Source organism: Notolepis coatsorum, assembly GCF_963971535.1.
Source record: "Notolepis coatsorum genome assembly, chromosome: 4".
NCBI lineage: Eukaryota > Metazoa > Chordata > Actinopteri > Aulopiformes > Paralepididae > Notolepis > Notolepis coatsorum.
The window spans coordinates 95963586-95987987 of NC_140168.1; the positions used below are offsets into that span (position 1 = coordinate 95963586).

The 24402-nt window shown below is 40.0% G+C and overlaps 1 protein-coding gene across 1 annotated transcript in view; it reads right to left on the bottom strand.

The window, feature by feature from the left end:
- Positions 1–24402, bottom strand: part of sesn2 (sestrin 2) — a gene marked incomplete at its 3' end in the record, with an annotated part of 53363 nt that overhangs the window by 23203 nt on the left and 5758 nt on the right. The window contains exons 3-4 of the mRNA XM_084312875.1: positions 15788–15976; positions 337–519 (exon numbers count right to left, since the gene is read on the bottom strand). Of these exons, the coding sequence (XP_084169001.1) occupies positions 337–519; positions 15788–15976 (372 nt within the window). The remainder of the gene's footprint in view (positions 1–336; positions 520–15787; positions 15977–24402) is intronic.

A 24402-nucleotide genomic window follows, 5' to 3' on the forward strand; every position in this document is an offset into this window, starting at 1 on the left:
TTACATCAGGGTCCCCCATTTTCAATTCATAGAGTGTTGTGTTCACTCATAGTTAAAGACAGTAGTTGAGTAGTTTCTGGTGATATATCACACTCACACTCCCAAGTGATTTAGATCAACTTCACAACTGCAAACTATTTCAAAAACGGGGCTCATGTGGTTCTTCAGCGCAAAGGGTTCAATTCAACGTTCCGATTTTGCCATTTTAATGACGTGCTCAATCAAATAACCGTGTCGTATCACTGGCAACCAGCTAAAACGAACTAACCGTCACACATCTGGAGTCTGTTTTCAAAGCGTGTGTACGAGAGCGAGCGTGTGTGCACGACGTCTGACCTGAATGTGCTGCCGTGTGATGAGCCAGGGTCTGTGCGCCAGCAGCTTGTTGAGCGTGTGCAGGCTGTTTAGTTTGGCCGGGACGTGCTCCTTGCCACCCAGCCAGCCCTCGTCGCCCCCCGCCTCCAGGAAGCCCGCGCTGTGGTGCTGCACCAGGTAGGAGCTCTGGTGACGGGCCGCGGCCTGGAACCAGAGACATCGTTACCATTAAACCATCAAGAACAAGTCAAGGCGTTACACTGAGACCACAGACACAAGTCAAGGCGTTACACTGAGACCACAGACACAAGTCAAGGCGTTACACTGAGACCACAGACATCAAGTCAAGGCGTTACACTGAGACCACAGACACAAGTCAAGGCGTTACACTGAGACCACAGACACAAGTCAAGGCGTTACACTGAGACCACAGACATCAAGTCAAGGCGTTACACTGAGACCACAGACATCAAGTCAAGGCGTTACACTGAGACCACAGACATCAAGTCAAGGCGTTACACTGAGACCACAGACATCAAGTCAAGGCGTTACACTGAGACCACAGACATCAAGTCAAGGCGTTACACTGAGACCACAGACACAAGTCAAGGCGTTATACTGAGACCACAGACACAAGTCAAGGCGTTATACTGAGACCACAGACATCAAGTCAAGGCGTTACACTGAGACCACAGACACAAGTCAAGGCGTTATACTGAGACCACAGACATCAAGTCAAGGCGTTACACTGAGACCACAGACACAAGTCAAGGCGTTATACTGAGACCACAGACATCAAGTCAAGGCGTTACACTGAGACCACAGACATCAAGTCAAGGCGTTATACTGAGACCACAGACATCAAGTCAAGGCGTTACACTGAGACCACAGACATCAAGTCAAGGCGTTATACTGAGACCACAGACACAAGTCAAGGCGTTACACTGAGACCACATACATCAAGTCAAGGCGTTACACTGAGACCACAGACACAAGTCAAGGCGTTACACTGAGACCACAGACATCAAGTCAAGGCGTTACACTGAGACCACAGACACAAGTCAAGGCGTTACACTGAGACCACAGACATCAAGTCAAGGCGTTACACTGAGACCACAGACATCAAGTCAAGGCGTTATACTGAGACCACAGACATCAAGTCAAGGCGTTATACTGAGACCACAGACACAAGTCAAGGCGTTACACTGAGACCACAGACACAAGTCAAGGCGTTATACTGAGACCACAGACACAAGTCAAGGCGTTTGTTTGTTTGTTTATTTACACATATAAAAACAATTACATATATAATACAATATAATCCACAAGGGATGTGTAGGAGAATTGCCTAAAAACCCTCAAGGGGCTTGCATGTGGCATTCACCAGGAAGCAAAATTACATTATATCAAGATAAAATATAAAATCCCCCCCCCCCCCCCCCCCAAACAAACAAACACACACAAGCAGGCCTACATAGACACCGAAGCAGGCACCCATGCCATACGATTTCTGGTAGAGAAAACAATTAATGACAGGAAGAATATATAATAAAACGAAAATGCAATAACAAAATACAACAAGCCATCAGACCACAGTTTGTAAAGGAAGTCCATATGGGAAGTATTGGTGATCTAGGAGATGAGATTTCAGTGCTCTTTTGAATTTCAGAAAAGAAAATTCCAAAATATGTGGAGGCAAAGAGTTCCACAACTTTGACCCTCGGTAGAGCAAACAAAACTGAGATTGGGAAGTGCGGGAAAAGGGTGGTCTAAGCAAACAGGAACTACGTGTGGGGTAATTATGAATTTGGTGATTGTGGGCAAACATGTCATGAAAAAAAGGGGGAAGGGCTCTGTTTAAAGAACTATGCACAAATAAACCAGTCTGAAGATGATTCACTTGATAAACACTGAGTATACCTAACTTATGGAATAGAGGCTGAGAAGAATGACTTCGTTGAACACAGCTGATTATTTTTAGAGCTCGTTTCTGCAGACGGTATATGGGCTCAAGTTTGGTCTGATGAGTACTACCCCAAACTAAATTACAGTAATTGATATATGGGTAAACCATAGAGTAATATAACATTGTGGCAACCTCGGTGCTCAGCAAGTGACGTGTTTTTCCAAGAATACCAATACTCTTGGCCATTTTTGTAGTTATGGCTGTGATATGAGGTTTCCATGATAGGGATTCATCAAGCAGAACACCAAGGAATCGTGTAGAACATACCCTAGCTATGGGGATGTCATTGATCACTACTTTAGATGAGGAGTTAAAAATCACAGATTTGAGACCAAAAAAAATGAAATTAGTTTTTTTTAATGTTTAGTGATAATTTGTTGCATTTAAACCAAATTGATAGTTTGTTAAGTTCTTCATTTATGACCCTAATGATGGTATCAGGATCTTTATGTGAATAGAATACACTCGTGTCATCTGCAAATAACATTTTCGACAGCCTGTCTGAGACGTTAGGGAGGTCATTGATATATAACAAAAATAACAAAGGCCCAATAATTGAACTTTGGGGCAAACCGCAAAGTAAAGGAAGAAAAGGAGAATTTATCCCATTATAGGATACAGACTGATGTCTATCTTTAAAGTAACTGGTGAACCATAGCAGTGCATTGTTTTTTATTCCAAGATGTGAGAGCTTCTGCAGGAGGATATTGTGATTGACTGTATCAAATGCCTTTGATAAGTCTAAAAAAATACCTATAGTGTTTTCCTTTCCGTCTTTAGCTTTGTATATTTCATTAATTAGATGTGTTATTGCCATATATGTTGCATGTTTCTTTCTGAACCCGTACTGGTGAGTGTAAATAATATTGTGCTTATTAAGATGTTCAATTAATCTTTTATAGACAAGCTTTTCAAGTATTTTTGACAAGGTAGGAAGGATGGATATAGGTCTGTAATGGTTGAAGACGGCTGGGTCATCATCTTTATAAATAGGGATGATCTTAGCTATTTTAAGTTCCAGTGGGACGATTCCCTTCTCCAGTGATGTATTAAAAATATGACATAATGGCTTCACAATGGATTCTTGAATGGATATCAGTAATCTGCCTCCAATACCATCATAACCCGGAGAAGAGTCCCCCAGGTTGATCAAGATCTCCCGAACCTCATCCTCTGTAACCGGCAAGAAATTAAAACTGTCATTGATTGGAGGATTCATAAACTGAAGGGGACTATGGTTACTAAATGGAATCTTTGCAGCCAGTGTTGGACCAACTTCTGAGAAAAAGTTATTAAAGTTATTGGCAATTAATTGCGGGTCAGTGATAATATCCCCATCAACCTTAAATTCATTAGGCAACTGATTACGTTTTTTTTGTGTGTTGAGGATAGAGTTAATTGTTCTCCATAAGAGAGTCATGTTATTTTTGTTTTTAGATAATTCCATATTGTAGTAATGCTTTTTAGCTCCTCTGATAATGTGGTTTAATTTATTTCTATAGTTCCTAAATTGAGCAAGATAAAATGGAGTGGGATTGAGAAGATATTTTTTATACAATCTACGTTTAGTATTTAGGGATTTGATAATAGCTGGGGTTATCCATGGTTTGATCAGTTTATGATGAGGCTTGGGAGATGTCTGTACAAGGGGAAAACATAGGTCATAGGCCTGGGAGATACGTTCAGAAAACAATGTAAAAGACTTTTTTGCATCAACAGAGTGGAGGATATCTGTCCATGGATACTCGCCGACCACTAGTCCAAACCTGGTCAAACTAGCTTCATTAAAGCTTCTCTTATATTTAGGATATAGCATAGATGGAGACTTATCCTGTTCCCTATATAATATGAGAAAGATTGGACAATGATCAGCAATATCCATGCACAGAACTCCTGATTTCATGCGCTTATCCAACACATTAGTAAAGATATTGTCAATCAGAGTGGCAGATGTCTCCGTCACTCTGGTTGGTACTGCAATCATAGGATGAAAGTAGTGGGAATACATTGTGTCAATAAACTCCTTAGTTGAGTTATCATTCTTATGGTTTATAAAATTGATATTTAGGTCACCCATTAAATAGCATCTTTTCCCTTCTTTGGAAATGACATCCAGAACATTTGTTAGATCAGCATTGAATGCAGACAAGCTAAATCTGGGAGGTCTATAAATACATGCAATAATGGCCTGGTGGGTTTCAACAAACACAGCCTCAGCAGAAAGGGTTAAATACTTTTCAATGTCATGCCTTTCTTTATACACCATGTTCGGATTGAGATATAGAGAAACACCCCCACCCTTTTGGCCTTCTCTGCATCTATGAATATGCTTATAGTTATTGAATTCATACAAATCAGCATTGTCTTTAGACAGCCATGTTTCAGTAAGCCCTATTACACTAAAAGAGAAGTCAAGGTTAGTCAAACTAAGGCATAAAGTATCATAGTTTTTTGGCAGGCTGAGGACATTGATATGAATGAGGGAAAAGTCACTCCTAGTATTTTGAGGGTCAACAGTGGAATTGAATTCGTTCACACTGAAGTAATCAGATATTCCAGAGACTTGTTTCATTTGAGCAAAACAATGTGTGTCAGGGTCATTATTGAATAAAAGGTTTGATGTTGACGAGTCCCGAGATTCACTTTCTGACTGAAGCAACGTAGTGGGCGGGTCCTTCAAAAGTTCATTTACTTGATCATATGGGTTGGAGTTGGAGTTTACATGTAATGAACCAGAGACAGATGTAGGGAAGGTTTGGAGATGAGCGGCAAGTTGGTTGTGTGAGGAAGATGACATGATAGATAGGTGGAGAAAAGATCATTAAAAGGAGTCATCATAGCATGGTAGGTTCCCACTGACTTTCACTCGTGTTGTGTGGTTGGAATCACCCCCTGAGGCTTTCGTGGTTTGATCACCAGTCTGTCATAGTTAATGACGGCATACTTTCCTTCATCCCTTGCCTGTTTCATTGCTGGAATGAGGTCAGCTCTCTTCTTCCTTAACAAGTCAGAGAAGTCCTCATTTACATAAATGAAGGTGTTCTTGAGGTGAGCTCTCGCCTTGGCAAGTATGAGGTCTTTATCCTTGAACCTCAGGAGTTTCACAACAATTGGTCTTGCTTTATCAGTGTTCTGTTTCACACTCCCAGTGCGGTGGGCTCTTTCGATTTCGATGGACTTTGGATCAATTTTCAGTTTGTTTTTTAGGAATTCTCTGACCATCTGCTCAGTATCTGACCAGGACTCATACACATTTTCCTGAGTCAGACCATCAATAATTACATTGTTTCTTCTACTCTGATTTTCCAGATAGTCCATTTTGGATATGATGTCTTTGCTTTCCGGGGTCATACCCTGAGTGGGCAGGGACTGGAATGACTGGAGCTGTGATTCAAATGAGCCAAGTTTCTTCTCCATCACTCTCAAGTCATCAATTTGGGCTTGAGAGAACTGAAGGCTGGACCTGACCTCATGTACCTCTTTCATAATGCCATCAATTCTAGTGGTTGTAGATTCCATGATCAGCTTGGTAAAGGACATGAAGTTTGACTCTTGCCTGTTAAGCATTTCCACATAGAATAATTTCTGTTGATCCATCATTTCTTTCACATTTTCCATAGAGACATAGTCCTCATCTTGAATAGAGATGTTTTGTCTTGTTTTGATCTTGCGAGGGGACATGCTTACCCTCTGTAGAAGTTGGTATGTGGATTTTGACAATGGATAGAAGACAGTCAGGTAGGTTGGATGGTGGTAGAACAGTAGGCCCGGATTATTAATCCATCAAAAATCTCTTTCGTGTTAGTCATCCACACTTCAGCAACTCTTCTCTATATATGACTTTAAAATATGATAAAAAATAGCTTTGTATGCTTTGAAAAAAGTATTTAAAAGAGTCCAGAATCACAATAAAACATTTGGATGGCTTGTAGCCAAAAATTGCATGCATTGCAAGTCAAGGCGTTACACTGAGACCACAGACACAAGTCAAGGCGTTACACTGAGACCACAGACACAAGTCAAGGCGTTACACTGAGACCACAGACATCAAGTCAAGGCGTTATACTGAGACCACAGACATCAAGTCAAGGCGTTACACTGAGACCACAGACATCAAGTCAAGGCGTTACGTCTGAGACCACAGACACAAATCAAGGCGTTACACTGAGACCACAGACACAAGTCAAGGCGTTACACTGAGACCACAGACATCAAGTCAAGGCGTTATACTGAGACCACAGACACAAGTCAAGGCGTTATACTGAGACCACAGACATCAAGTCAAGGCGTTACACTGAGACCACAGACACAAGTCAAGGCGTTACACTGAGACCACAGACATCAAGTCAAGGCGTTACACTGAGACCACAGACACAAGTCAAGGCGTTATACTGAGACCACAGACATCAAGTCAAGGCGTTACACTGAGACCACAGACATCAAGTCAAGGCGTTATACTGAGACCACAGACATCAAGTCAAGGCGTTATACTGAGACCACAGACATCAAGTCAAGGCGTTATACTGAGACCACAGACATCAAGTCAAGGCGTTATACTGAGACCACAGACATCAAGTCAAGGCGTTATACTGAGACCACAGACACAAGTCAAGGCGTTACACTGAGACCACAGACACAAGTCAAGGCGTTATACTGAGACCACAGACATCAAGTCAAGGCGTTATACTGAGACCACAGGGATGAGACCACCGATGCATCTGCGAGGCTGCCCCCCCCCCCCCCCCCCCTCAATATGCAATGCTGTTGAACGTGGCACGGACCTCCGCGCCCAGTACTTCAAATGGCGATGAGATAATTGGATTCTTTCTTTTTGCATCATGGAGTTGCACAAGGGAGTTGCTTAGGTCCTTTACTCTTCTCCCTTTACATGTTACCGCTGGGTGATATCATCAGAGAACATAATGTAGATTTCCATAGCTATGCGGATGATACACAACTGTACATATCTGCTGAACCAAATGATACAGTGATTAGCTCCATTACAGACTGCTTACTGGCAATAAATAAATGGATGAGTAAGAACTTCCTGAAACTAAACGAGAACAAAACTGAAATTCTAATTATCGGCTCCAAAACTAAAAAAGAAACATTAATAAAGAACCTGGGGGGACTAACCCCTTGGATCAAATCTGAGGTCACTAGTCTTGGGGTTGTCATAGATTCAGAACTGAACTTCAATTCTCATATTAGCAAAGTGACGAAAACATCGTTCTTCCATCTCAGAAATATAGCAAAAGTACGACCATTTATTAATCAGAACGATGCTGAGAAGCTAATTCATGCATTCATATCTAGCCGGCTAGACTACTGTAATGCACTTTTCACAGGTCTTCCTAAGAAAACCACAGAGAGGCTTCAGCTAATCCAAAACTCTGCAGCCCGACTGCTAACTAGAACCAAAAGGAGAGAGCACATTAGTCCAGTCTTAGCCGCTTTACACTGGCTTCCTGTAACATTTAGAATTGACTTTAAGGTCCTTCTCCTTACATACAAAGCTCTAAATGGACAGGGAACTAGCTACATCGCCAACACTCTAATAAATTACACACCAGCAAGAACACTGCGATCATCAGCTGCTGGACTACTAGAGGCTCCCAGAAGCAGTCAAAAGAGGATCGGTAATGCAGCCTTTATCAACTATGCCCCAAAACTATGGAACAAACTACCCCAAAACATCAGGGAAGCCAACTCGCTAGACATCTTTAAAAGACATCTCTTTGCTCAGGCATTTCACTGATAGATATCTGCTACCACCTAGTGGCAAGAGGAAACATCAGGGATATCCTGACACAACTTGTATTTATTCTTACCCTGCCTACTCTTTTACACTGCCTATCAAATTCATGTGTCGGTTATTGCACTTTTTACTTCTTACTGATGACTATTTTTAAACTGAATCATTTTAAACTATTCTTATTATTCGCTATGCTCGCTCATGCCTGTTTTTTTTTTATGTCCGTCGGTTAGTGCACTTTTTAATGACTGAATAGAGAGCCTATTAGGATGCTAGATCCTAATGTGAAACACTATGCTGCATTGTAGAAACCAGGTTAACTGTGTCCTGGCTGTTGTACAACCAGGTTAACTGTGTCCTGGCTGTAGCATTGTACAACCAGGTTAACTGTGTCCTGGCTGTAGCATTAAACCAGGTTAACTGTGTCCTGGCTGTAGTAGCATTGTACAACCAGGTTAACTGTGTCCTGGCTGTAGCATTGAACCAGGTTAACTGTGTCCTGGCTGTAGTAGTTAGTAGAACCAGGTTAACTGTGTCCTGGCTGTAGTAGTAGAACCAGGTTAACTGTGTCCTGGCTGTAGCATTGTAGAACCAGGTTAACTGTGTACTGGCTGTAGTAGAACCAGGTTAACTGTGTCCTGGCTGTTGTAGAACCAGGTTAACTGTGTCCTGGCTGTAGTAGAACCAGGTTAACTGTGTCCTGGCTGTTAGTAGAACCAGGTTAACTGTGTCCTGGCTGTAGCAGTTTGGTTTGTTAGAACAGACTGTAATCTTATGCTTATGGCAGATCAATCAGCATGGATTGTCTGTAAACTTTAATACATGGCAGTTTGGTTTGTTAGAACAGACTGTAATCTTCACTTGCTTATGGCAGATCAATCAGCATGGATTGTCTGTAAACTTTCACTTGCTTATGGCAGATCAATCAGCATGGATTGTCTGTAAACTTTATGCATTGTTGTCACTTGCCATATCTTGCTATGCTCGCTCATGCCTGTATTTTTTATGTCCGTTCTATTTTATAATTTTTATTTTATTTTATTTTATTTTAATTTTACTATTTTTAAACTGAATCATTTTAAACTATTTTTACTATTTGTGTTACTGAAAACTGTAAGCGGAGAGCCTATTGGGATGCTAGATCCTAATGTGAAACACTGTGATTATACCTGTCTATCTTTTTATGCTCGCTTATGCCTGTATTTTTTACTGTTGTGAAGCACTTTGAACTGCAACCTCTGTATGAAAAGTGCTATACAAATAAAGTTATTATTATTATTATCAGATACAAGGTAAGAAAACTATATATAAATTTGATCGTTGATCCGATATGTCTTTCTACCGCGATCGCGGCTGTGTGTGTGTGTTGAGGAGGCTGCGGCGGAGCCCCGCGGTCCAATGCTCTTTTCATGTATGCACGTGGAAGGATAATACTGATAATCTAGCGTTGATTTCAGAAAGATACGATAATCAGGCGAAAAATTACAACGTGTTTAGTGTATTCCACTAAAACGCTATAATTCTCTGGAATTACTCAGAGGCACCCAAAGTTATACTCATATTCAAAAGGCTATAAAACGGAAATGTACAGATGAAAAAACAATCCGTTTTGTACATGTTGACTGGATGCAACTAACTGATAATCGACGGTTGTATTAGACCCATAGCCATACTTTAAGATATATTTTAAGGACTCGCAAATCTCAGTCCCCCCATTGACTTAGAGCGGTGGCGCACTAGCCCCATCTCGTGGATTAAGCGGTGGCGCTGAATGAGTTAAGCATTACATCACGCGCAGAAGTGTGTTATACTCATTAGATCATGCCTAGGGGTGGTTGTTAGGCCCGACGCGCAGTGGAGGGTCGTTAGAACCCCCTAGGCGTGATCTAATGAGTATAACACACGACATCAAGTGATGTAATGCTTTTATACAATGGCCCAATTCACCCAACTTTATTGCTATACAATAAACACACAGTAATAGAAGCATAATGGAGATTTATTCACAAAACCATCCACAGAAAAAGTAGGTCCACATTTTTTTAAGTTACCTCTGCCTCCGTGTCTAGAAGCAGAGGGAGGTGCTACAAAGAATGCCATCTAACAACAAACTTCATATAAATCCCGCGATTTATTATTGTTTTGACAATGACAAACCAATTACATAAGCCAACATATGTGTAAACAACTAACATATTCCAGTTGACTGTATCTTTTTTTAATTATTCGTTACGAATATATCCATACTTCCATTGTGTCCGGGACATCCAGTGAAATCGCTTCGTGTGACGGCCATTTTTATAAATTTTTATTTATTTTGTTTCACAATGGGTCATGATGACAAACCAATTACATAATCCAACATATGTGTAACGAACTAACATATTCCAGTTGACTATCTTTTTTGGAGGATTCGTTCAAAATATATTCATACTTCCATTTGTCTATCTATGGCGGATTCATTCAGTCTCATTCAAAAAAAGAAACAAAAATTATTCGGTTGTGGGAGGGATCTGGGGTCACGTGGAGTGTGTTATACGAAATAACAGCGTCTAACTTGACTGTTTCAGCCAATCAGAATCAAGAAATGTGCATGCCATTGTATAAGACAGAAATATAGGGCAAATCACATTGTTTTGAAGGCTCCCGTTGGTACAGGCAGCTTGAGGCTCAATGAAATATCCTCCACAGAGCACACAAGTACATTTCAGCCAGCCTCAGACAGCCTGTACAGACAGGAACGTGAACGTCTAGATCAGGGGTCGGCAATAGGCGGCCCACGGGCCGAAATTGGCCCGCCAGCAATCATTTCTGGCCCGTCAGTTTATTTTGAGAATATGATATTTATTTTATTTTCATCATATTATTTTTATTATATGCATACTTTATGTTTTATCCATGTTGAGAGTGAATAACAGGTATAGGCAGTGAGGTGCAATGTACCATATATAAATAGGCTTGCTCAAAGTGAGGTGGACAGCGCTGGTGCTGAAATGGGAAACACGAGTCCATGAAATAAAAACACCAGTTCAGTAAGTCATTCAAGCTTTATCTTTACTCATGACTGACGACACCACACATGCATGTGAACAGTAATGCAATTAAAAACAATGCAATTAACTTTAAACAAAAAGAGTGCTTGAAGAAGCTTCCGAAATGACGGCGCTATAGGTATTTGAATTACGAGACATTCGGAAGTCCATTAGCTCCATTTCCAGTGCAGCCTCATCTAACAAGGTTAACTATCATAATCGATCGTCCCACTATATTCCTTTATCCGTAATTGATCAGTCTCCCCAGTTAGTAGCTAGATTAATATATTTAGCGGAAGTGTCAATAATCGATCACGGGGGATTCCCCAATCTGGATGCGTCAGCCCCAGTCTCCTCCGTAGACCAGACCGTCTCATTTAACAAGACGAGGCTGGTTTGCGATTCAATAAGTATAATAATAAGTAAGACAACGGATAAGTTTAACGAATTCCATATAAATCGATAGTTTTAACATTAAACATTCAACATTAAACCGGTCCGTGGCCGTCAGATAGACGGTTGCGCGCAAAAAGACAAAGGTATAATGTTCAGTGCATGTATATGTAGTTTACAGTTTATTATGCCACCTATGCAGCTCGTTTATTTTGACAGAGTTAAACATTTTTCACTATCATTATATTAAATTAGCCATTGTTTTTGGTTCTGGCCCGCCATTCAATGGCTTGGAGAAAAATTGGCCCGCCACCAAACCTAATTGCAGACCCCTGGTCTAGATACTACTCACAGTCAACTGACACATTACTAATCTACCCTGTTGATAGTCTGCTGATGGTAAATTCAACGTCTATCGTGCAGTAGTGAAAGGGTTAACCTTTTGTAGAGTGGTTGTGAAAGCGTTAACCCTTTGTTGTGTGGCAGCGAAAGGGTCAACCGTCTGTATTGTCGCCGTGAAAGGGTTAACCATTTGGTAGTGTGTGTGGTAGTGAAAGGGTTAACTAGATGGCCTACAATCCACTATCAAAAATAAAAGTATTGAAACTCCACAATGCTGATGGCTACAGTAGAAAGAGCATGTTTATCACCAGAGTGTTCCCACTGACACAGCAGAAACCATAATTAGGTCATCAGGTAATTCCTTGGAAACGGCTGATGTGGTATATTATAAAAACAGGTAGGGATGTCCCGACTGGATCGGACTCTGGGCCAATCACAGCATATTTCAATTGATCAGTATTGACTATATTAGACTCAACCATTGGAATATCCTTATTTATAAGGCTATCCTTGGACTGCTGCCAACTTACCTACAGATGTACATTCTCCAAAAAAAGTATGGGCAGTTATAGTCTTCGTTCCCAGGGCTTATTTTTACCAACTGTCCCTCAGGTCCGTACTGAACTGGGAAAAAGGGCGTTCAGGTGTGCAGCTCCATCCACCTGGAATCAGCTACAAAACCACCTGCACTTATATGAGCTGGTCTCACTGGTTGCTTTTAAAACGTGATATGGAATCCAGCACATCTGGCTGCAGATGTTTTGAATGACTATGAATGGTCCTGCGAATTGTCATTGTTTTAATTGCTATAGTTTTATTTTTATTTTTATTATTATTGTTTGTAAACTTGTAACTGTGCTGCTGCCTATCTTGGCCAGGACGCTCTTGTAAAAAGAGATTTTTATGGTTAAATAAAAGTTAAGAATATATATATATTAAGCTTGTTCAAATTCCGGTTCTTTTTTTTGTAAAGAAAATTCATTAAAGTAAAGTGGTTTAAATAAACAATTTGATAGTATTTCCCATCTTTGCTGAGCAAGAGAGTTCTGCACTAAAGGCTGGTTCCTTATAGACAGCTGTCCCAAATATTGGATGATTGAAGCAAATAAAAGCCGGGGCTATTCATTGAAGAAGTACAGTATTTTACAGACCAACCATTGGTGTTATACACTAAAGTACACCGATATACAGCACAGCGATGAATGAATGTGTACAGTTTTTCTTTAAGCAGAGCTATTCAATTACCAAGCACATCTTACCTACACTGAAATGGTTTTACTAACTTTAATATACTTGAAGTGTGCAGCTAAAAATTGCTAAAACTGATAAATGTATAAAAACCAGAGGATGGGGCGGAGAAAAGGAAGGTTTCTCCCGTGATGGTTGGGAGGTTGTGGCAGAATCACACAAGAAGACGAGCCTGCGAACAGTTACTTGAAGTGACTGTAAAAAAATAAATATATTGAACTATGTTTTAACCCTGTAGCACTTTGGGATCCTACTCCTAGTGAACGAAAAGTGCAATACAAATACAATTTATTATTATTATTATCCTAGGGCTGAACGATTCTTGCTCAAATGTGAATCACGATTTTTCTCCCTAAGAATTGAGATCACGATTCTCACATGATTCTTATTTTTTCAATTAAAAACATTTATTGCACTCTTTCTTAAACATAACATAAGATATATCAAAGTGCTTGACTTAAACATAACATATATGAAAGTGCTTGACTTAAACGTAAAAGTCTCTTGTAACATACAAAATAACTCAAGTCTCTTTTCCTCTCTTACGCGTATTAAAACACTTGCTCTTATTCCCCTATGCATTCACGTCATGCTGCATTCCCCGTGTGGACTTATTTGCTTCGGAACAATCCCAGTTGCGATATCAATCACACTCTATTAATTCAACATTCAATATATTTTCTTACTTTCGTGTTGACTTGTTGCCAGATTCCTGTTTTTGGGTTCCAGATGAGAGGTAGGAGCTGGACAACATAACGGTTCCATAGCCTGAAGTCTTATGGTCATACAGTCCAATGTTTATGAGAATCCCACGGATAATGAGTTTATAGAAAGTGTTTTAGTAATGTGTCTACCGGTAGAAACCAATAGGGTCCAGCTGCATCCCCGAAGAATCCGCTCACTGGTAACTTCCGCCAGCCACAGGACACGCGCTATTTGCGGAAAGTACGGAAGTATCTCGAAGTACGCCCCTCCCCCTTGACCAAGCACGGTTGAGACGTGCGGTTGTAGAGAGTGATTGATTGAAAACTTTATTAACAGATTGCAGAATGGGTATTTTTTAGCATGGTGTTATTCTCCGTCAAAGATGACATAAAAAAATTATAGAATTGATATTCTCCTTTGGTTCATTACAATCAGTGATGCCACAGATTACTTGTAAAATGCCACAACATAAGAATGAAATTTTTTTTCTCTCCCTCTACCAAATCCATTCTGAGACTGAATGAATGAAAACTTTATTTAACAGATTGCAGAATGGGTACAATACAGTACGGCTCAATACACAATTGTTAAGGGGATGCAGACCAGAGAAAGACATTTGTCTTGTTTACATCAGGGTCCCCTATTTTCAATTCATAGTGAATGACAACGGACTCAGTGCGTACTCCGCAAGTTGCGCGTAACATGAATCTCTCTCGCTCACTCTCTCTCTCTCAAGTAGCCAAATTACACTATAAAACGAACTGGATAGTTGATTTAACTTCATGCTGAAGAGCCATTCTAAAATCAGCTATAAACGTAAAGTGGCTGTGTGCGTGCGTGTGCGAGCGCACGTCCCATCTCCGTTTTGCATTTATAGTCATGACTCAATGAGCAATCTGAGCATTACCGCTCTATGTACAGTACTCCTCTAAGCAATCTGGCTCTCAGTTAACCCAATCGCTAGATGGATTAACGAATTCCATATAAATCTATAGTTCATTAACGATGCAGCAGCTGATCTGATACTGTATCCCCCGCACGCACACACACACACACAATCTGTTTTGCCTCAATACTGTATATATATATTGATGCAAAACAGAATTATGTGTGTTGTGTGTGCGTACGCGCTGCGGTGGCCAGGAGCGCGCAACAAGATGGTATACATTATGGATTATGAATAGTATATTCCACTATATCCACTATATATCGCATTATAATGAGCTGGACAGGTGTGTATGTCTGTGTGGTGGTGACGTGAATGCGTATCTGCCATGCGAGACTAGACGAGCAGGCTGTAGTCAAATCTGAAGTGTCCGACGTTCTGACTCCTCCCCCGGCTGCACTCGGCTACTCTCGTCTATTTTCGAGGCGAGCCGAAATCAATCTCGAACACGCCTACTTCCATACTTTCCGCGAATCAGCGCGCGTCCTGTGGCTGGCAGGCGTGTCCTGTGGCTGGCGGAAGTTGCCAGTGAGCGGATTCTCCGGGGATGCAGCTGGAGGCTACTCGTAGAAACAGCTTGATTATCCAAAATGGCCGTCCACTTCATAACATTCTGACGCTAGAGTCGGGACCGAAAGTAGTCATTTGACGTTGCGCTTGTGACAGGGGAATAGGAGCGAGTTTTAATGCAACTGATCTCCATTTTGACACAAATGCAAATACACCAGAATCGTCGTCATTTAGAAATGAGATTGCAGACGTCTATGAATCGAGATCGCAATTTCTTTTTTACGATTAATCGTGCAGCCCTAAGTGATCCCGCTCCCCGTCACCTTGCTCGCCCCGGGAAACGTGATGCCCATTTGTCTTTGTATATCGTCTACCAGTCACTGCTGGAATGTATAGGGATTTTTTTTCTTTTTCTTTTTATACTACCCCTATAATAGTGGGGGTCGCGGCTCTCTGATACCGTTATTTCGGGGGTCGCGGCCTGAAAACTTTGGGAACCCCTGAGCTAGAGGATACAAGTAGAAAATAAAATTGGGTTAAAAATGAACCAATCAGGTTGCGGTTCTTCTCCTCACCATGATGGAGATGTAGTGCCTCCAGGTGCGTGGCAGCGGGCCGTCCAGCTCCAGCAAGGCATGCTGGGTATGCAGGAAGCAGCTGAGGTAGGCAGGGTGCAGCGCCATCACCATGGCGATGTGGTCGAGGCGGCCCAGGGACAGGAACGCCTCCATCAGGACTTCCTGGTCAGTGCCCTCTTTTAAGATCTAAAAGAAAACACGCAGGTTCATTTGTAAATTTACTGTTCAAAAAGCTAAGAAAGGGATTAATAAAAGGAGGTGTATTTCTATTGTTGGGGTTAACTTGTGGAACAATGCTGATATACATTTAAGAATGAGTCATTCGCTTTTGTTTTTTTAAGAAAATGGTTTGTATAGCTATTTTTGAAGATTACAAATGTGAATAATTTTTTTGTTATTTTCTTTTAGAATACCGTTTGAGGGGCGCCCTCGTGGCACACCGCATAGTGCCTCGCACACCTACGCGGCAGTCCCGGGTTCGCCTCTCGCTCCCGGTGACATTTGTTGCATGTCTTCCCCGCCTCTTCTCCCGTTCATCCTCTCTGTCGGTCATGTCTGACCATGAAAAAGCAATAAATGCTAAAAAATTAAAATAAAAAATAATAAAAAAAAATAATAGGGGCGCTCCCGTACTGAGTCGCAAACTGAGTCGCGAAGCGGTCGCCCCGGGTTTGTTTCCCTCCCGTTTCTCCCTCTCTCCTCTGTCGGTCCTGCGCGACCAGGAAAAAGCTAATAAAGATAATTTTTAAGAAAAAAATAATAATAATACTGTTTGAGTCTTAATTTTGTTAAGAATATAGGACAGGCATGTATAAGCATTATGCTGAATAAACTACTACTACTACAGGTTAATAAAGATTAGATAATAAAGACAATTAAGTCGTTAAGCTATTAAGCTATAAGACAGAAAGCTATCCAGTTCACTGGAATACTGAAACCAATGAATCAATGCAAAACATCATAAAACTGTATATACTTTTTTGTAACAGCATTAAAACTGTTGAGAGTCACAGTCAACGAGTGACACTCTGTATAATGACATCCTGTTCTCTCTGTCCATTGTATGATTTAATAGGTTTATTGTATATATTTGTTTTAAATCTAGGCATATGTTACTGTAGGTGTCTAGATGTGATATGTATCCATATATATATGTGTATATGTATATATATGCATATACGCTTTGAACAAGTATCTAGGCCTGGGCTGGTAATGCCCAGTCAGAAAGGAGTTGAGAAGAAACACGGCAGAAACGCGGAATGGAATGCAGAATGCATAGATCTATCTATCCTGCAGAGTTAGCCCTTGTCTTTATGAAGCAGAGGGAGAATGATGGGGAGAATGATGTGCAGAACATATCCACCAATGTATATTGAGCATTTAACATGTATATAAGAGAGGATGCTGTAAGAATGTGTGCTTCCCCCCATGTGTCTGACCTCCTATCACCATACCGAGGGGAAAGCTATTATACAACATTTAACTACAATGTGTGATGTGTAAACATATAACCAATAATTAAGTATAAGAATGTGTAGTAAAGGAGTAACCTATAGCCGTATAAACTACTTTTCACATGTAATAATTATGGAAACATATATACTGTTGGTATAAAGGTATATATTATAGTGGCTATTTACAAAAGTTTTGTCTTTCGTATTTGCCACTTCCACTCCGGGGATAGCTTTAGTCTACGCGCACATAATAAAGATTCTGATCCATCCTTTGGCTGTCACAATGAATCAATCATTTATTTCTAATAAGCAAAACAAACAAAACTCGTATATCTAATACATGCGTGCGTTGCGTGCAGTGCGTCTGTGCGTGCGGTACAAAAACTGTTTGCCTTCCCGGTCCACGTCTCCCACGCAAGCCACCACCCCTTATCAAGGTAAACTACACAGGTGGATAGCTCAGGTAGGTCTCTTTAAAGGGAAAGTGCACATAGTTTCAAATCATAAGAATAGTTACAATAATATAATCAGTGTAAATAATATCATGACTTGTCAATCAAATGATCAGTTTTCGTTTTCATATTTCGTAATCCATAAAGCATTTTCATAATTCAAATAATTGCATGATACAAACTCAAAGATTAAATAACTCAAGAATGGCTCCTACATATATATATAATGCTATATTAATTATATGTTTCATAATTCTCTGCTTAAAAAGAATGATATGCTTGGCGATGATACCTACAGAAGGTATCATAACCCTTGCCTGTCCTGCCTGTTCTGTACTGTTCTGCCTGTTCTGTACTGTTCCGCCTGTTTCTCTTACTGTTAGAGTGAGTCAGAACGAGAGGCCCCATGCAGAAGGGAGTGAACGGCTGGAATGCCAAGGCCAAGAGAAGGGAGCTCTAGTCAGAGGGGCATTGTATTCTTATGAATTACTTGATTTGATATGTAACTGCAAAGTAACAAATAACTGAAGGAGGGATATGACACGTACTGTACAATGATTGGAGCTATGTACTGATGATGGCGTGACGTGACGGACCTTATAAAAAGGCCGGCTCGCTAGAGACAGACAGATTTTGATTTTACAGAGTTTTTGACATGCAGGATTTTGCTGGCAGACACCAGCCGTGTTAGGCTATTGCGATCTTAGAGATGAGATGTTTTGTTTTATATAATCTTTTAAACTGTATTGGACATTTCCAATACAGGCTTTTTTTGTAACTTCGTTGAAATAAAGATGACTTTTTTATAATTATCCATTGAGTTCTTGGACTGATTTCTGCCAGCAATGGGCCACGATGCTGGCCGCGCCCTGATTTCCTATTGAAGGTGAATATATGTACTGGCAGCATGTACTACAGATTGAATCAATTGCTGGTTAATGCTTTGCAGCTAAAAGTTATATATTATATATATATATATATATATATATATATATATATATATATATATATATATGTTATTAACAGGCCTTTCCTCACAAATGAGGACGGTGATGATGGTGGTGGTGGCAGGGTTTCCGTTAGAAAAAATTGTTGCCGGCCTCAGTGTCCGGTAGATTTCAATCTACCGGTCAAATGAGAGAAATTCCGGTCAGAGTTTATTGAGCTTAAAAACAATTGATAGGCAAAAGAATGACAACAAAACAAAAGAATGACATCATCAAGGCATGTAGATTTATAATATTTTTACTTAAAACTAGGCTACTTTTGCGTATAAAGTCATTATATTCCAAATAAAATAAGTCCCGAGACTCGTGCTGCTGCCGACTTTAAATCAAATAGGTGTCTGTGGGCAGTCGCCCGACATTAATAAACAGTCTGTTATAATCAAATTTTTATGAGCTAACGAATTCCGTTATATTGGACATTTGTATTAATTATATCAAGCGAAGAACTGAGAAATTTGGCAGAGAGAGACGGCAACATTATCGTGGGTTTGCGTGACGACTCTCTCTCTCTCCACCTCCCAATGACTTATTTGCGAGAGTATGTCGATGCAGAGCAGCAGATTCAGCTGTTATTGGCTCTTTTCTGGGGACCGCACAGCAGCGCCCCCCACCCAACATTGAATTGAAAATGGCTGAATTGGAGTACTGCTGGAGTACTGCATTGTGCTGCTGCTGCTCCAGCTCTGCAGCTTCACAAAAGTTCGCACACCCAGCACTAAGCTCTCGCTGACAACGGACATTTTCACCGGACATTAAGACCGGAGAAATTAAATATGTCGGACTTCAACAGATTTTGCCGGTCAAATACCGGTAATTACCGGCTAACGGAAACGCTGGGTGGTGGTGACGTAAGATCATCAGGCTTCCAGAGAAGCAGCCTAACAGGCATTAAGTAAAATGATGATATTGATGATAACAATGATAATAATGATATTATTGTTATTATAGGCAATGAGAGTTCTCCTAGACATACATTCGGTTTATTACAAACAAGAAGAGGTTAACAACTCTTCTATGCTTACATTTCATATCAACTGGATATAACTAGACCAGTGACTATGAAGTAAACTTGACAGAAATAGTAATTGACTCGAGAACTTGGCGAGTTTAGCACCTCGCTGGGGGATATCGAGCGGCCACAGGCTTCTATCTCGAGTAGGTGATTGAGATAGATAGAGACTGCCTGTAGCTCTTAACAAAAACATTTCTTGCAATGCTTCATATACATTTAGCAAAAGAGAAGATGTTCTGAAAACTTGTGTTAAAAGTCCAACCGAATCAATTTTATGGGACGCGGCAAAGGCTGTAATGAGAGGTAAAATTATCTCAATTTCAAGTGCACTAAAGAAACAGCGAAATGAAAAACAACAGAACCTAGAAAATGAGTTAAAAATACTAGAAAGGAAACATAAACTGAACAGAGATGAGGAAGATTTAAAAGCTCTACTAACCTGCAAACAAAAACTAGATGACCTGTTGACATACAAAGCGGAAGGAGCCCTTAGATTTGCTGGTAGGAATTACTATGAGATGGGAAATAGGGCAAGCAAGCTACTGTCATTCCAGCTCCACAAAATACAGTCAAGTCGGATAGTTCCAAAGATTAAACACCCCAACACACACATGGAAGTAATGCAAACGCAAGAAATTGCTAATGCATTTGCAGATTACTATACCGACCTCTACAAAGCACAGCAATTGGAAAACAAGAAAGAAAAAATCAACAACTTCTTAGATAACCTTAAACTTTCTAAACTATCCCCAGATGAGGCGGATGAGCTAACCTCCCCTATTACGGAGAAGGAGATAGGGGAAACTATTCAGATGCTTAAGAACAATAAATCACCAGGTACAGATGGGTTTTCAAATGAATTTTATAAACATTTCACTGAACAATTAACACCAGTATTAAGTGTAGTTTATAACTATGCCCTATCTGAGAGAGATCCACCAGGAAGCTGGTCAGAAGCTATTGTCTCGGTAATACATAAAGAAGGTAAAGACCCCACAAGATGTAGTTCCTATAGGCCCATAAGTCTCCTTTGCAACGATTTCAAGATATTGACATCTATACTTAAAAAAAGAATACAGAAACATATAATAAAACTGATACACCCAGACCAGACTGGCTTTATCACTGGTCGACAGGGTGCTAACAACATCAGAAGAACTTTAAATCTGCAAACAGTGGCTGGATCTCGAAAAGAACCATCAATGCTTCTCGGCTTAGATGCCGAGAAGGCATTTGATAGAGTTGATTGGCTGTACCTTGAACTAACATTGAAAGGTATGGGATTCAATAACACATTTATAGATTGGATAAAATGTTTATATAAAAATCCTAAGTCTAGAGTAAGGGTGAATGGTCACTGCTCTCACTTCTTTGAGATACAGAGAGGGACACGCCAAGGAGACGTTTTGTCTCCGTTACTATTCGCGATTGGCATAGAGCCACTAGCGGAGATGATTAGATCAAACCCTCAGATACAGGGAATAGATGACCAAAAAGGCATTACACACAAGATCTCGCTATTTGCTGATGACATTTTACTTTATATCAAAAACCCGTTAGAATCAATTCCAAACATAATGATGGATTTAAGAAATTACGGCGAACTGTCGGGTTATAAGATAAATGAGACCAAATCAGAAGCCATGATGATAGTGGGAACATGGCCAACACATCTGAATAGTATAGCACCCTTCCATTGGGCTAGAGACGGATTCAGGTATTTAGGAATCATTTTGACTCCCAGCAGCAATCAGTTATATCAAGCAAACTACGAAAAGTTGATTGTACAAATCAAATCAGACATGGCCAGATGGGACATTTTACCTCTCTCCCTAGTGGGAAGAATAGAATCAATTCGAATGAATGTGCTACCTAGACTTATTTTTCTCTTCCAGTCTCTACCTATACCAATACCTGCCACTACCTTTAAAATGTTAGATAAACTCCTATCCAAATTTATCTGGCAGAGGAAAAAACCTAGAGTAAGGCTTAAAACACTATGTTTGCCAAAGAACAAGGGTGGTCTTGGTCTACCAAACCTAAGAAACTACTACTGGGCAGCTCAATTACGCATACTTGTGCATTGGATACAAAAGGACCTAGATTCAGGATGGGTACAGATTGAGCAAAACTCAATTCCAAAGACCTCTCTCAGATCCATAATATTCCTGGGGAAAGCATACTGGAAAAAAATTAAGATTGGTAACAAATGGATTACAAATACATTAAAGGTATGGGAAAGTGTAAGGAAAAAGGGGGGAGGTCCACGATCAATATCTAGGGCCATGCCAATAGCAGACAATACAGAATTCCGACCAGCTATGGAGGATGGGGGTTTTAAAAAATGGGCGGATTTGGGCCTGGTTACTATCAATCAATTAATGGAAGGAGACTGTTTTAAATCGTTTGCACAGCTACAGCAATGTTTTGATCTACCTTCGAAAGACATGTTTAGATACTTTCAAATAAGACACTATGTAATGACTCACAGTGAGTGGGAAGCAATTAAGAGACCACCAACAAATGTGGAGCGGTACTTTATTAACACAATAGAAAAAAACTTGATGGAAAGAAAGCAGATATCCAATATTTACAACATGTTACAACTAGACGATCCAGGAGACACCACCTATATTAAAGAAAAATGGGAGTTGGAAGCTAATGTGATCATAGAAAATGAAGAATGGGAGGACAGCCATTCAAGCAATCATAAAATCACAAATAGTCCAATGTGGAAGGAGTTTGACTGGAAGGTCAAGGTCAGGTACTTTAGGACTCCTCAAGTTCTCTCCGGATTTGCTGGTGGGTCCTCACCACTATGTTGGAGAGGATGTGGATTGATCGGAGATCATACACATATTTTCTGGGACTGTCCAAGGGTGCAGACATTTTGGGTGAATATCAAAAATGAGATTAAAACCATTCTAGATCTTGACTTACCTCTGAATCCATCGTACTATATCTTGGGATGTATACCGAAAGGCACATACTATGGAGATACGTTATACATCTTGAGAGTGATACTGTTAATAGCAAGGAAAATGATAACTATGGCATGGCTACAAAATCAACCACCGTCAATCAAACAATGGACCAAGAGACTGAGACAGATGTATACAATGGAAGAAATGACTGCACAATTGCAACTGAAAAAAGATATGTTTATGCAGAGATGGTCACATGTAACCTTGTACCTGGAGATACACTAGCATGAGTCTGACGCCCTCTCTCTCTTTTTTTCTTTTTTTGTTGTTCTTTTTTCTTTTTTTTTTTCTTTTGCTAAATTTATTTTTCTATTTATTTTTTCGTTTCTTATCCTACAAAAAATCAAAAAAAAATTGTAAAAATCCCTCCCCACTGGGTTGTTTAAGAGGCGTACTCGGATTATACAGCTTATTTAGATTATGCTGAATACTTTGAAAACAAATTGAATAAGAGGGAAGAGCCTGAGTAACAAATGTCATTGAATATGTGAATCAAGTATATTATACTGTATGATTATTGCAATGTGATGTTCATTATGACACAAAATAAAAGAAAGTTCAAAAAAAAAAAAAAGTCCAACCGAAGCAATTAACCCATCTCAATCCTGCCCACTTTTGTTGATCCTCCAATCACAACTGTTGCTTTCCTCGGGCGGGAAGCAACAGTTGTGATTGGAGGATCAGGAAAAGAGGGCGTGTTTGAGATGGGTAAATTGAACCCTGGCACTGAATAACCATATAAATATGTTGGTTATTTTGGACAGCTCATGTATTTGCGGTTGTAAAGTGAATGTGATATAGTATGTATGTACTCAACCTCTACTATCTTTAACTATGAATGAACACAACACTCTAACTTACCATCTTTAGATAATAAAGTACTCAACCTCTACTGTCTTTAACTATGAATGAACACAACACTCTTAACTTACCATCTTTAGATAATAAAGTACTCAACCTCTACTGTCTTTAACTATGAATGAACACAACACTCTAACTTACCATCTTTAGATAATAAAGCACTCAACCTCTACTGTCTTTAACTATGAATGAACACAACACTCTAACTTACCATCTTTAGATAATAAAGCACTCAACCTCTACTGTCTTTAACTATGAATGAACAACACTAACTTACCATCTTTAGATAATAAAGTACTCAACCTCTACGGTCTTTAACTATGAATGAACACAACACTCTAACTTACCATCTTTAGATAATAAAGTACTCAACCTCGACTGTCTTTAACTATGAATGAACAACACTAACTTACCATCTTTAGATAATAAAGTACTCAACCTCTACTGACTTTAACTATGAATGAACACAACACTCTAACTTACCATCTTTAGATAATAAAGCACTCAACCTCTACTGTCTTTAACTATGAATGAACACAACACTAACTTACCATCTTTAGATAATAAAGTACTCAACCTCTACCGTCTTTAACTATGAATGAACACAACACTCAGCACTCACGTGTGAAATACCAAAAGCACTGCCTATTTAGAACAACAAACCTTCCGTTATCAATTGTCACAGTAACTTGATGCCTCTCATAAACATATTTGCTGTAACGCACTGACTTGACAATGCAAGGAAATGCTGGCTGGTGATATCACAGTGGTGAGATCTATCTGTCCAGCTCTATGTTACCTTCACCCCAAACTAGGGGTGTAACGGACCGTACACGTATCCG